This window comes from Chiloscyllium plagiosum, chromosome 7 (genome assembly GCF_004010195.1).
Source record: "Chiloscyllium plagiosum isolate BGI_BamShark_2017 chromosome 7, ASM401019v2, whole genome shotgun sequence".
Lineage (NCBI taxonomy): Eukaryota > Metazoa > Chordata > Chondrichthyes > Orectolobiformes > Hemiscylliidae > Chiloscyllium > Chiloscyllium plagiosum.
In genome coordinates, this window is record NC_057716.1 from 5,402,831 (window position 1) to 5,418,989 (window position 16,159).

The following is a 16,159-nucleotide window of genomic DNA, read 5'->3' on the forward strand; positions in this document are numbered from 1 at the left end:
ACTCTATGACTTACATCAAATGTCCCCTGAACCTCCTCAGCTGTAAGGAAAACAGCCCCAGTTAGTCCAGTCTTTCCAGATAACTCAAGTACTCATCACTAGTATTGTTCTAGAAAATCTATCTTAATCCTCTCTAAGACTGGATAATCTTTCTGAAGTGAGCGACCCAGAATTATATGCTTATTCCAATTTTGCTTTAGCCATTTTTTAAAAAATAAAATTTCAGGATAGTTTCCTTTCTTCAAAAATGTATTCCCTCATTTATAAAGCTAAGGACCCATTTATTTTCCTATTAATCAAATCTGCTTGGTTTGGCACTTTCTAAGATTTGTGCACCTTTGAAAATTGTAAGATGTTGTTAACATTGCCTGTCCCTACCTAATATATCACTTCAGATTTCTTTACATTAACTGTCATCAACTTTGTGTATTTCATTTTACCAATTTGCTCATCTTTTCCTGAAGTCTTTTTATTCTCCTTATTAAGTTAGATTTAGATTAGATTTCCTACAGTATAGAAACAGGCCCTTTGGTCCAACATGTCCACACCAACCCTCCAAAGAGCAACCCACCCAGACCTATCCCCCTACATTTACCCCTGACTAATGTACCTAACACTATGGGCAATTTAGCATGGGCAATTAACCCGACCTGCACATCTTTGGATTGTGGGAGGGAACCGGAGCACTTGGAGGAAACCCATGCAGACACAGAGATAATGTGCAAACTCCACACAGACAATCACCCAAGGTGGGAATTGAACCTTTAGTTACTGCACTTTTCAAGTTTCATATCTTCAGCAAAATGTGAAATTAAGTCATATATACAAACATACAAACAAGAAAACAAGGAGGAGTAGGCATTCAGCCCCTCAAGCCCACTCCACCATTCAATAAAATCATGGCTGATCGGATTGCGACACAAAATCAGCTTTCCCATCTAATCTGAAACAGCTTTTGTCCATTTGCTTAACAAGAATATATCCACTTTAACCTTTAAATGTTCAAGAACTTGACTTACACCACCTTTTCAGGTGGCTCATTGGTTAGCACTGCTGCCTGATAGTGCCAGGGATCTGGGTTCAGTTCGAACCTGGAGTGTCTGTATGGAATTTGCACAATCTCCCTGTGTCTGTGTGGATTTCCTCTGGATGCTGTGGTTTCCTCCCACAATCCAAAGATGTGCAGGTTATGTGAATTGGCCACAGTATCCAGAGATGTGTAGGTTAGGTGGATTAGCCATGAGAAATGCAGGCTTATAGGGATAGGGTAGGAGGGTGAGTCTGGGTGGGATGCTGTTCAGAGAGTCAGTGGGGACTTTTAGGGCTGGATGGACTGTTTCCACACTGTAGGGGTTCTGTGAAAGAATTCCAAAGACACTCAATTCTCTGAGAAAGCCAAAAGCCTTATCTTTTGGATGTAGATTTGCTCACTGAGCTGGAAGGTTCATTTCCAAACATTTCGTCACCCTATTAGGTAACATCTTCAGTATGCCTCAGGCGAAGCACTGCTGAAAATTCCTACTTTCTATTTATATGTTTAGGTTTCTTTGGGTTGATGTCATTTCCTGTGGTGAAGTCACTTCCTGTTATTTTTCTCAGGGGGTGGTAGATGGGGTCTAACTTGATGTGTTGATAGAGTTCCGGTTGGAATGCCATGCTTCTAGGAATTCTCATGCGTCTTTGTTTGGCTTGTCCTAAGGTGGATGTGTTGTCCCAGTCGAAGTGGTGTCCTTCCTCATCCGTATGTAAGGATACTAGTGAGAGAGACTCATGTCGTTTTGTGTCTAGTTGGTGTACATGTATCTTGGTGGCTAGTTTTCTGCCTGTTTGTCCAATGTAGTGTTTGTTACAGTCCTTGCACAGTATTTTGTAAATCCAGAACCTCAACCTTAGCTACAAATCTTCTCAAAACTCACTAAGCCTTATCTTTGTCTTACCTGATAGAGGTCACAAGTTTGAAAGGTGTTTTGAAAGGTGAGTTCATATATGGTACACACTGCTGTTGTTGTGGTGGAGGGAGTGAAAATGATAGGGGATGACATGTTGATCACACAGACTACTTTGTCCTGCTTGGTGTCAAACTTTTTGTGTGTTGTTGGAGCTGCAGTCCTATAAGCAAGTACTCCAACTCATTCTTGACTTGTGTTCCATGCAGAAACACAAATGGTGTTTCTGCATGGAACATTGAATGGTGGAGTCAGAGGTCAGCTAGTCATGGTAGAATATTCAGCCTCTGACCTACTTGTGTAACCACAGTATTTATGTGGTTGATCCAGTTATGTTTCTGGTCAGTAGGAACCACCAGGACATTGATGCTTTTGGATTCAGTGACGTTATTGCCATTGGATGTCAAGGGGAGATGGTTAGATCCTTTATTGTTAGAGATGGCCATTGGCTGATATTTTGTGTGACAAATATTAGCTGCCACTAATCAACCCTAGTCTTGCTGCATGCTGGACTGGCTGCTTCACTATTTGAGATGTTGCAAATGGGAATGAACACTATTCAGCAAGCATTCAATTTATTCCAATAACTTTGTATGTATTTTATATTTATGAGTAATAATGATAAGAAATCAAAAAAGGAAGGCAAAAGTCATAAATTCTCTTTTATATTTAACCAGTTTTCTATATATTATTTCTCATCGTTTTTTTTGTATTTGTTCATGAGATATGGGCATCACTGGCTAAGCCAGCATTTATTACCCATACCAAATTGGACTGAACAAGGTGGTGAATCACATTCTTGAACTGTTACAGTCCTTAGGATGTAAGGACATCCGCAGTACTGTTAAGGGAGTTCTGTGATTTTGATCCAGCAACAGTAAAATCAGGACAGGGAGTAACTTGGAGGAACTACAGGCAGTGGTATTCCCATGCTGATTATGGTTAGATGATAAGGCCATAAAGTGTAGAAGCAGAAATAGACTATTCAGCCCATCAAATATGCTTCGTCATCAATGAGATCATGACTGATCTGATAACCTCAACTCCACTTTCCCGCCTTTTCCTCATAACCTTTGATTCCCTTCCTGATTTAAAACCTGTCTTATCTCAGCCTTGAATCTGTCAAGTTGTGTGACATACTCAAATGAAACTAGGTAACGAGCATCCAAATTTTCCACCCTGTGGGGAAGTGACCATCTACAGATCACCATTTTCCAGTTCACAGCAAATGAAAACCTGCATCCCCCTTCAATGTATTATTATTCCAACTCGGCTCAGCATTGTGCTATGTCAATATATCTTGTCATATAACTAGTTAAGAGCAAATTGATTCATGAAATCCAACAATACATTTGTGGAAAGCATATCATTCCAAAGCATAAAAAATATTATTGCAGCCAATCTTTCTCATCCAAGGCAGTTTGCCCCTTTGTCGAACTTTAGACTTTTGTCAAAAAGGTTAGAGTTTTTATTTTATTCAACAAACCTTCTTCAACTGCAATTTCCAATCACATGGGTTCTACTGCCTAGAAAGAAAGGGCTTCAGATGTATGGATATACCACCTCCTGCAAAGTCCACTCCAATTCACTAATCCTGACTTGGAACTATAACATCATTCCTGGAATTCCCTAACAGCACTGTGGATACACCTCAAAGACTGTAGTGGAAGAAAGCAGCTAAGCACTACCTTCTCCAGGTCATTTAAGGATGGACAACAAATGCTGCAAATGCCCACTCCCCTTAAACAAAGAAAACAGAACTGATTCTTCAGATTTATTATTAGTAGCTAAAAAGAAATGAAACTGATATTTACTGGTACACTGCGTAGATCTGATGCAATAATAACAGGATAATTTCCATTGAACTAAGAATTCAAGTCAGGTTCATGACTCATTACTGAAGTGATGTATTTATAGAATCCTAAAAGTTTAGAATAGTGCCTCAAACGTCTTTATTTTTTGCAAAAAATTACTTAAGAATACAAAGATACTTTCCAAGGTGGTGAGAAAACGCATACATCACACTCAGAGTTATGAAGAGAGAGACTTCTGAAAACCCAGGTATACATTGAAATCAATTATGGTATAAGGAAGATGTGAACAAATGCAAAGTACTGAACATCAACATCATAGATGTCATGGATAGACCCACACCAAAGAACCTCTTGGAAGTACACAATCCTTCTTCCAAGGGATATTTCAAAAACTTTTTGAAGATAGTTTAGCAGAAACTGTTGTTTCTGTTCCCTATCTCTTTGAAGAAATTGGCACCCAGTCCCCACAGCAATAAATGGAGGGACAAATCATCAAGGAACCAAGAATTTTAAATAACTGCAATTTTCACTACAACTGACTGAATCCAGAAACCAGCTTGTCAACTTTATATCAGACCTTATACCTCAAAGATAATATAAGGTCAAAACTATACATTTTATCTTAAAGACAGAAAATACTGGAGAAACTCAGCAAGTATGGAGAGAGAACTGAATAGTCAATTCAGAATCGAAACAATACCCACTCTCTGTCTCCTCAGATTCTTTCAGAGCTGCTGACTTTCTCCAACATTTTCTGTTTTTATTTCAGATTTCCAGCATCCACAGTGTTTACCTTTTACTATTTTATTTTACTGTTCAGGGAAATTACCCTGTTATTATTGCATCAGATCTACGCAGTGTACCAGTAAATATCAGTTTCATTTCTTTTTAGCTACTGATAATAAATCTGAAGAATCAGTTCTGTTTTCTTTGTTTAAGGGGAGTGGGCATTTGCGGAAGATGAGGTGTTCTGCCTCCAGGCATCGGGTGGTAAGGGAATGGCGATGGACCTGCATGTCCTTGGCAGAGTGGGAGGGGGAGTTGAAATGTTCGGCCACGGGGTGAATATTCATAGGGGAATATATCACTCCAGGTGTCTGAGGAGAGGTTTTAAGGCATTTTTGGATTAGACAGAAACATCTATGTCAACAAAGAGAAAACATTTTACCTTATACCACCAGTTTTAAGCCACATATAAGCAGAGAGCCAAGTTAGCCATGAATTCTCTACTTGAGGAATCATACAGGGCTTTGCTATTATACTTTGACTGGAATATGACAAGAAAATCTGCTACTGCAAATATGAAACAAAGGTAAATACATCCTCATAGAAATACAGAGTTTTTCTTCAGTGGACAATAACGGATACAATCCTGCAATCTTGTAGTTGTAATCTTCCATTAAGTGTGTGTGTATGTATGTGTGTGTATAATATATATAATGTGTGTGTGTAAGAGTATGAAAACAGGTGCAATTGTGTATTTTTGAGTGTTGGGCAGAAACATTTATCTTTCTTTCAAAATCTATGAAAAGCCTTATATTTATAAGCTGTAACACTGTTACTTGTTTCTTCCTGACAATTTAATTGTTTGGATTGAAATACTTTTTTGAATTTGCTGTCTTTGGAAAAAAAGTGGATCCATCCTTATCATCTCTTTTCTGTTTGTAACTTATTTTAGTCATAGTTCCTCTGAAAAAATTGTTGATTGTTTCTAAGTGATTCTTAAGAACAAAGTGGTGGAGTGTAGGTGAGTCAATGAGCTGGCTTATATGCTTTTTAATTTTAGTATATAAGATCATCAGAACAGGCAAATAATACCTCATGCTATAAATTCAATCCAATAAGACAAAAGTTAGTAATGAATAATTCAGTTTAAACCTGAACAAAGTACCAGTCAGAAATTGAACTTTCTTGTAAAAATTCTGTTTTGTAATGAACAAAGTCTTTCTTTCATATTCACAGCTATTTCTATGAATCTTTATTTGCAATTAATGATTTTTAAATGATGCAGCATGGTTTTAAATAAAATATGTATATATTATGAAAATAAAACAAAGTTAATCAAATTTTAGTACATTATAAACTTTTTTTCCATTAAATCATAGTTGACAAAAACAGAACAATAATCTTAAGTATTTTCAGCATAATTAATAGCAATTGTGTACAAAATTCTGCATAATCCCAATAGACAGTTTGAAACTTTGAAATGAATCAGAACACTAAATATGGCAATGGCACATTTCAATGATTTGTGTCTTTTAGCCACGTGTTATATAGGTAAGTTTCATTTATAATATGAAATTGTGTCAAATGATATTGAATTTTTTAAACACCATATAAAATAGGGTAAGAGTACCAGAAATATCAGTGTTTATGTCATAACTAGAGCTAAATGTTCTCTTTCCATGTGAAGAAGTATAACATCCATGCAATGTCTTACAGTATTCAATCATGTGTATGGATACTACAGCACTGACTCTATCCTGCATATGAATAAGTCACTGGACAGCTCGTGCATCTGTGGATAAGAAATAAAAGTTACTATAATTTCTGTATATTGTCAAGAAATACTTAAAAGATGATTCAGTATTCAAATCAAAAAATTGAACTGTCTACATGATCCATTGTATCAATATGTGCTAAGTTAAAATTGGGTAATAAGAGATATAGAAGTTCAAACTTTGTAGCCAGAAGGTCTAGATATGGATCTAGGCAGGTTTGCCATTACAGAATGGTTTAAACAATAGAAATATAAGACAAGTTTGTAATAGTTTAAATTAGAATCCATTTTCTTTAGACCATTATGATCCTTAAGGGTAGACTTTGAGTTGTTGAAGATTAATTGGAGAAGGTGCATTCAGTTCATTTTTGAATTAACTTGAGCATTCTTGACTATGTTCTATTTTTAAATTTTAGCAGTAAAATAACAGAATTTGCTGGAATTTTACATAGACAGCAATAGTGGCAGAGTATTTTTTACATTTTCACTGAGATCCAAAGGCAATATCTTCTCATGTAACTGTCTTTATCACTGCTACCTGCATACTATTCATTATCTAAAATTACATTACCTTGGTTAAAAAAGTTTCCGACTGTCTTCACTGTGAAAATACTCTGTTTTATAGTAAATTGCATCCTATTTTCTGATTAAGGAAAATGCTGTTACGTATGCATACAGCAGCTATATATGATCTACTGCCGTAAATCTATTTATTCTACTTTGTTCAAGGGGAAGTATTTTATTTTTACAAACAAGCTAATACATGTTTTTGTACTCAGTCCTATTACTGAAGACATATTATAAGAAGAGCTCTAAAAACAGTTTATATTGTTCTGCATATGAGTATACCATCGTACCTACATTTTGTGAATGGTGGCAATTTTACCCCTTTTTACTTTGGTACATTCAGTGCATTTTTTTTTAGAAAAAGACTTTTCCTTGTTTCTGAAAAGATTATTTGTAAAAATTTTTTTTAAAAAATTAATATTTTGGATGTCCTGGAGCAGATAAGCGAAACAAATTTAGAACAAGCACAAGGAATGAACTGCCAGACATCTCCCTCCAACAAGGCTTGGATAGTTTAAAGATTATATAGGACTTGTAAATAATCTATTACAAAGATTAAATAAAACTGAATTCCACAACTGTTGATGTTTTTACTGTGCCATAATGACAATGGAGCTGTTACTCGAGACATTTCCATACATTGTGATTGTATACCATGCATTAACAGGTATATAAAGACAATTACTTTATTAACAAGTACATTGTTTTCAGCTTGGAACTCTAGAAGATACAGGTATACCACTGAATTTTTAAAAAAGACAGAATTTCAACTCTTAAGGTTTTAAGATAAACTCCATTGAAAAAAAGATTTGTCCATTATAATATTTTCACAGTCATTCCAAAGTAGCATTGACATATCTTTGTGCAAGTCTTGGTAGCTTCTGGACTGCTTTGCTTCACAAAAACATATTTAATGTTTTTATGGTAGACAGAAGTATCCAAATATTGTGTGTAAGATGACCATAAGGTGCACAGGGGTTTAGTTCCTTCCCTTCATTTCTTCAGTCAGACACTGCAAAATATGCACAGTGATTGTCTGTATTCAGTAATCTTACTTCACTTTCTGCATGCATTCTAACTTAGCAACAAGTCCTGTTAAGTCTATGAAGGACACTTCTTTGCTAATTCAAATCCCACAAGCCTTCACCAACATGAGTATGCTACTGCCATCACAATCTCCATCTCTTGAAAATCCGTAACAGAAGATCCAGTAGAAGAAACCGGTTTACATTTCAGTGTCATTTGTTACTCCAAACCAAATGTGCTTGTCTCTTCCACAGCAGTCAACAGCTTCTCGTAAAGCATAGAAAAGGATGGGTATGGGGGAAGATCTAACCGGTTGAAACAAGTATGAGCCCTGCAAAACCAAGAAGAATGTTATTAATTCCCACAGTCCTAAACAGTACAACAGCAAGCAGTTCAGGAGACAAAGACTATTACTAAAAGGGATTATTGGCAGTGGTTCATGTGAACTGAGTTCAGAATGTAAATTTCATTTAAGATTGCAAGATAAAATGTGCATAGTAAAGACTGAATGTTTGATGTATTTTGTGAATAAGAAAAAAATATATTACCTCAGAATGTTCCAATCTATTTTAAAATCAGAAAATTTTAAAATATAGTCACTGTTGTAATACCAACATCCAAAGTTGTCAGCATTGGTCAACTCCAAAACACTTAGCTGTTTTCCAACAACTAACCTAAAGTATCAATTGTACCAAAACTTAAAACATAATTAAAGCAAATTATGCTCATTGCATGGCAATTATCTTAAAGGTGTTATGGACCAGACCAAACCCCTTCAAGTATGTGAAGGAAATAGCCTGGACCCTAACTTGTTCTTATTTAAAGATGTAAAACTTGTTCCAGATGTAATTTGATTAGTTATACCACTCAGCTTTAAGCAAAACACACTTTATTCTTACTCTACAATTAAAACACAAACAAGATAAATAAGAATTGGTCTAATTTTAACTCTATTAGAACACATAATAGAATAGTAAATTATTTAACTACTAAACAGCTGTTGTTCCAATATAGTAACATTCCATAAACCCTTGGCAAAGGCAAATTCAGAAAACAGACTGTCTCACATGCAACGTTTCTCCAGTTCAGGAAGAAAGAACATCAAGAGAAAATTCTGGCACAGAGAAAGAGAGACTCAAGCATTTTTCTGTAGCAGGGAGAAACATATGGCAGCTTCAAAACCACAACAACTACTGAAAGCAAAACTAAAATCCTGGTTTTGTGGGAGACTGATTCCACCCATTCAGGCTGTTTCTATTGTCCCAACGTTTTTTTAAAAAAAATGGCCTCACAAGCAGATTATTGGGTTGGGATAGACCACATGACATCTCTACCTCAACCTCTCTTCATAAAAAAAAGCACAAAATACACCTCTTAAAACCACAGTATCATCACAAAATATTTTCCATGCAAGGACAGTCTCTACATTATCTACATTGTCAAAATAAAAGCAAAATATGTTATTCTGCTGTAATATCATTCATATTTTAATAAAGAAATTATCTTTTTAGCTAATTTGATGGTTAAAAATTGGTGGCTTGCAAGAAATACTTGTGTGTAAGACAATAATGTATGGAACCGAACCTTCCTGAGCAAAGATATAAGAAATAAAAATGTAGGTCCGATTCATTTTTGTTAAACCGAAAAATTCTGAATTCAGTATGGCCTTAGCAATGTGTTAATCTGCAAATGAAACTGCTATACACTTCCATTGAATACAAGAGTGGGTAGGTTATACAAGAGCTGTATATAATGTCAAGCCACAGCTGGAAAAATGTGTACAGTTCTGGTCACCACACCATACAAAGGATGTAACTGCAATAGAGAATAAATTCACCAAAATGTCTCAGCTGGAGTAATTCATCTATGAAGTGAGGCTAGATAGAGTTGTTTTTCTTGTAGCAGAGAAGACTGAAGGGCATCTGACTGAGGTGTACAAAGTTCTGATGGGTGTAGATAGGAAGAAACATATCCCCTTACTACAGGGGTCAATATGAGGAGACACAGTTTTAAAGGAGGTTTCGGGGGGATTTGAGGAAATTATTTTCACAGAGAAGGTTTTAGTTCTCTGAAACTCACTGCTTAAAATAGTGGGAGAGGTGGAAATCCTCAGATATTTAAGAAATGTTTAGACAACACTTAAAACACCATAGCATACAAGCTATGGGCCAAGTGCTGGAAACTGCAATTAGAATTGATGCATGTTTGATGAAAGAATGAATTATTTTATTGTCCTGTGTATTTTAAATTGAGGAAGCAGTAAAATAAGTGAAGAGCTTTTCCACTGCCACCACAAAAGAGCACTAATTTGAATAGTTTTAAGAAAAAAGATAGAAAGATAAAGCTTGAAGAGAGTCCATCGATCCTGAGCCAGCTTATCATCATTGATGCCTACGCTGGCATCACATCTCCACTGCCTCATTGCCATCTATGCCAGACCCAATTTAGCATATGACTTTTGTGGGCTCAATTTGTCAAAGGGGTCCTTTCCATGCTATAAAAACTCTATGACTCTAGTTTAAAGACATCTGCAATCACAGAATTTTGCATGTAAAATATATGTAGTGACCAAAGAGGGCAAATGAAATATGATCGTATATGCAAAGCTGCCTTTCTTGAATGATGTCAGGTTTAAGGTTTCAGTAATCCTAGCGGATATACATTTTTCTACGTTTTCCTACTGTCTTTTTGTGACATGATTTGTGCTGCACACATTCAACTAAGATCGACTATGACAAAGGTTTACCTACAAGCATCCTACTGCCCTCTTCGACACAAGACTCCTCACTCCACTGTATCAAGGACTATATAAACTGTTACTTCATTGTGTGCAACAGCTGACTGCTCACATTACTTGTTTCTGATATTCTCAGAGGTTCACTGGAACCTTCACCCAGAGATCCATCCACAGCAGTGAGTATCATCATTGTGACCACTGCACACTGAAGTAACAGAGGTTAAGGAGGAAGAAATGCTTCAGTAAGCCCAGGATTAACAGCAATCTTCAGCAGCTGCTGAACAGCCTCTACATGAAGAGGTTGCAGGCGAAAATCTCACCAGGATGCAAATGAGGTGCAGAAGGCCGAGAATCCTTTGTCCTCAACGTATTTCCTCCAAATGAACAAGGTATAGTGCTGCCGTTGAATGCGGTTGTCCCTGTCACAGAACTGTGTCAACTGCTGAAGCAGGACTTGCAATCTGAAGGGGTGGATGACCGTTTTATCCCAGTAGCTATCAAGATGTGAAATATTCTTGATTTATAGGTGATTGGCTAGTTTCAAGGATCCACTGAAGATCTGTGTGGGATCTCTCAAACAAATCCAACAGGGTTGTTACTATTGCAATTCCTGGAAGATCACACTGCTTCATCTCATTTCCCCACAATAAGGTCAGTGCTACAGCTCAGGCAATAGGCTTTCCCCATGTACAGGGCACTGAAAGAACAATATCAGGATATGACTAACTAATAGAAAAGGGTTCTATTCGGTCAATGTACAAGTAATCAATGATCATTACTAACATATCCCAGAAGTCTGCACCAAGTAACTTGCAAGCTGCCAAGATACCTATCTTCTTGATAACTGAGATTCCTGCTTCTTTTCAGGGACATAAAAACGGAGTAGGTTAGGAGCAGGAGTAGGCCTTTCGACCCCTTGAACTCCGCTATTCAATATGATCATGGCTGATCATCAAGCTCAATACCCTAATCCTGCCCTTCCCCAATATCCCTTGATCCCTTTTGTCACAAGATTTATATTTACCTCCTTCTTGGAAACACGTAATGTTTTGGTCTCAACTACTATCTGTGATAGTGAATTCCTCAAGCTCCCCATTCTCTGAGTGAAGAAATTTCTCCTCCTCTCATTGCTAAAACGTTCACCCCTTATCCTTAAACTATGAACACTGGTTCTGACTCCTCCACTAACAGGAACATCCTTCCTGCATCTAACCTGTTTGGTCCTGTTAGAATTTCATAGGTTTTCTACGAGATTCCCCCTCATTCTTCTAAACTCCAGTGAATACAATACAAATTAAGTCAACCTCTCCTCATATGTTAGTTCTGCCATTCCAGGGATCAATTGGATAAATCTTCACTGTGCTCAGTCCATTGCAAGAACATCCCTTCTCAGGTAAGGACACCAACACTTCACACAATATTCCAGGAGTGGCCTCACCAATGCCCTACATAATTGCAACAAGACATTTTTGTTCCTGTACTCAAATCCTTTTGCCATGAAAGCCAACATAGTGTTTGCTGCCATTACTGCTTGTTGCAACTGTGTGCTTACTTTCAGTGACTGGTGCAAGAAGACACCTGGGTCTCATTGAGCATTCCTCTCTCTTAATTTACAGCCATTCAATAATAATCTGCTTTCCTATATTTGCTACCAAAGTAAACAACCTAATGTGTGTCCACACTATACTGTACATGGCATGCATTTGCCCTTTTACCCAGCCTATCCAAATCATACTGCAATATCTCTCAGAGCTGACAATTCCACCCAGCATTTTGTCATCTGCAAATTTTGAGATATTACACTTACCTCACTCAAATCATTAACATATATTGTGAACAGCTGGGGTCCTCGTACCAATCCCTACAGTATCCCATTACTCACTGCCTAATAGTCAGAAAAAAATTTATTCGTACATTGCTGTCCATCTGCTAAACAATTTTCTATCCATCATAATACACTACCTCCAATCCCACGCACTTCAATTTTACAAATTAATGTCTTATGTAAGACTTGGTTAAAAGCCTTCTGAAAGTTCAAGTAAGTCACATCCACGAGCTCCCCCTGATCAACTCTAATAGTTACATCCTCGAAGAATTCATAGATTTGTCAAGCATGATTTCCATTTTTTATATACATGCAAGGTGTCTGATTCAACCATTGTTTTCCAAGTGCTCTGGTATAAAATCTTTGATAATGGACTCAGACATCCTCCCCACTACTGATGTCAGACTCATTGGTTTATAGAGTCAGAGTCATGTAGAACAGAAACAAACCCTTCAGTCCATGCCAAACATAATTAAACTCATCCCACCTACCTGCTTCTGCCCCCCATACCTCCAAACGTTTCCTATTCATATATATCTATCCAAATGCCTTTTTAAATGTTGTAATTGTACCCACATCCGCCACTTCCTCAGAAAGTTCGTTCCACATGCGAACCACTCTCTGTATAAAAAATCTGCCTCTCATGTCTTTTAAATCTCTCCTCTCACCTTAAAAATGTGCCCCGCGGAATTTGTAATGACATAGTCCAGACATACTTAGGATTTACTAGCCAGAAGCAAGCTCCTTCTCCTCAGTTTTATCTTGCACAGGGTTGAAGGTTGATGGCAAGTTAGAGGTGGACGCAATGTGCACCTCTGGACTGTCTGGTGAGGAGACTTCTGGGATGTCTCAATGCAGCTCCTCCTCCAGTTGGGAACACCCTTGCTTCTGTATCTAAGGGTAGCTGGAATGAGATCATGGTCCCCTTATCACATTGATGTTTATGTTGGTCTCGAATGGTGAAAAGACTGCAGGTCTGTATGCATGTCCAGCAGCCAATAAACATTCTTCAGCCACCAACCAGAAACACATATGCCGGAGCCAGCTTAGCACAGATAACTTTGTTGAACCTCTCCAACCTTGGGCAATCCAGTTTCCCAAATGTCTCCAACAAAACGTGCCTGCTGCTCTTGTGTTTGTACATTTTAATGAAGTTATGAATGGCCAACACCATGGGCTCCTCTCCTATTTGAGACTGAACATGACCTCCAGCAGTCCTCTGAGTGTCAGCAACCTGAGGTATTTGTTCTTCAACCAGCTGCAGAGTCGTGGCAGTGATGTGCTCACCAGAATGTGCTAAACCAGATAAAGGACACACAGAGGTGTCAGTATCTGAGTTGATAAAGGGTGCAGGAGACAGCCATGCCAGTGTATTCTCTGAAAGATCTGTGGCTTCCTCCTCAGAGGTGGCTGAAGAGGTAATATCCGGAGATGTAGGTCTCTTCACGTTAGGCGTGTGGATGCTACTGTGAAGAAGGTGTTTGGTATGCTTTTCTTTATTGGTCAGAGTATTGAGTACAGGAGTTGAGACGTCATGTTGCGGCTGTACAAGAAATTGGTTAGGCCACTGTTGGAATATTGCGTGCAATTCTGGTCTTCCTATCGGAAAGATGTTGTGAAACTTTAAAGGGTTCAGAAAAGATTTACAAGGAGGATTTGAGCAATACGGAGAGGCTGAACAGGCTGGGGCTGTTTTCCCTGGAGAATGAGCTGCCAGAGGAAGTAGTGGAGACTGGTACAATTGCAACATTTAAGAGGCATTTGGATGGGTATATGAATAGGAAGGGTTTGGAGGGATATGGGCCAGGTGCTGGCAGATGGGACTAGATTGGGTTGGGATATCTGATCAGCATGGACAGGTTGGACCGAAGGGTCTGTTTCAATACTGTACATTTCTATGTCTATGACTCTAAGTGAGAGAATGCATTGTGAAATAGGATAGAGCCTTGAGCATATTAAGAACATATTCACAATGGTTATAACAGGAGAGCAGTGCAGCACATCACAATGAGTATTATTTGGTTGCCGGGACATGGAGGTATCGGCATCACCGTGATCACCATCATCGGCATGACCATGAACACCTATGACCCTTTCCCACTAAAGTAAGAACTCTCTTCTCAAAGGGGGTGAGAGATGAAATGCAAGTACTCACCTCACATCTTTGCTATTTTGTCTTGCAGAGGGAGGAATGGGGTGAGATGGAAATGGTTGCCACAACTTAGTGTATTTTTGTAGGTAATGAAAAGGTGGTGAAATGTCCTGTGTGAGTAGGAGGTGCAGAGGATAAGAAGGGTTAGTAGTCTAGGGTGATGAAGTAGGTGAGAGCCATTGAGGGAGCATGCTGCATGTGTGGATATGTTAGACCATAAGCCTCAGTGAGAGGACACCGCAATGGTGGAGTTAGTGTGAGTGTCTGATGCCAGACGGATGATAATGGCACTTAGCATTATAGAGTACAGAAGGTTATTAATTTTCCTCCATCACAACGGGGACACTGATGCCGTGGTCCCTTCTGGCTATCCTGAGGAAAGAAAGCGTTCTTCCTGTCCACCCAAACCTCTAGAACCCTGTCAGCAAAGCAGGGTGCCAATTTGCCTCTATTGACCATCTTCGGGCAATTCTTCACATGCTGCTATTGTGAAGGGCTATCCCAGACATGCAGCAGCTGAACATATACACAGCTGGGCTTTAAATATGTCATTGACGGCAGAATCCTGGCAGCCACAAACACTCCTGCCACTGCTGACTGCAAGGTAGTACTAGGTATGGTGCATTCTCATGAGTTGAGCGACATACAATTACAACAGTAAACCTGCCAGAGCTCATGGAGAGAAACCCTCCTTGAAACTCACCGAAATTGGCACCCTGTCAAATTTCATGAAAAGTCAGTCCAAAGGTAGCAGGGTTACGGAGAAAAAGCAGGAGATTGGCATGAAGTTTCAATGCTCAGAGAGCTAGTGTAGACACAATGGACTGAATAATCTCCTTATGCTCTACAACAATTGTGAGATTGGCCAGCAGTGCTCAAAGGCAAGCTTTCTGCCCAGATGAAAATGGAAGTTCTGTCATAAAGGAATAATGCTGGTCTGAGCATTAAGGACCTGAAGAGCAAGTTGGCAGAGTGGCTTTGAGCTCCACTCAACTTTATGGATAGGGGCGCGAGGACTCCAACGCTGCTAAATCCAGTCTCTGATGTCAGGTCCATTCCAGCAATTTTTTATTGGATTCACATGCTGAATTGTGAAAGCAAAAGGAAATTTTGTAAGTAGGATTATCAAAGTATCTATACAAAGAGTGAAGTCATTATTTACAGTTTTAATAATGGGTTTATCTTACCACAATGGAATTTGGAATAACCGAATATCCATTGTATTATTTCACTTTCAATTCAAATGAAAAGAAAGGGAATTATAAAAACATGATTCACATGTTCGGATTCACAGAAGCATGACTTTCAATGTAAATTAGTACTTCTTTGTATGGCTTCCATACATGAAGCTTCAAACTATTATGCTAAATATTGCATCGGGTTACCATTCCACACCTCAGACATATGTAACCAAGAGATCTGCGTGGTTGACACTAAGCGTATATTCATCCAGCAAGCAAAGCACATACTCAATTAACAATATACATATCAGGATCCTTTGCATTTCAGAGCACTACTTTTTTTTACCCAATAGAAGATTGAGTAGACAGTGTTAGCTCGCAAGGCAAATTCATATTTCCCAGACACTGATG

The 16,159-nt window shown here is 38.3% G+C and overlaps 1 protein-coding gene across 3 annotated transcripts in view; it reads right to left on the bottom strand.

The window, feature by feature from the left end:
• Window positions 1-5,772: 5,772 nt before the first annotated feature.
• Window positions 5,773-16,159, bottom strand: part of hecw2a (HECT, C2 and WW domain containing E3 ubiquitin protein ligase 2a) — a 335,739-nt gene continuing 325,352 nt past the window's right edge. For all 3 annotated transcript variants that reach the window (XM_043692900.1, XM_043692901.1, XM_043692902.1), the window contains one exon: window positions 5,773-8,184. In XM_043692900.1, the coding sequence (XP_043548835.1) occupies window positions 8,073-8,184 (112 nt within the window). In that variant the 3' untranslated portion in view covers window positions 5,773-8,072. The remainder of the gene's footprint in view (window positions 8,185-16,159) is intronic.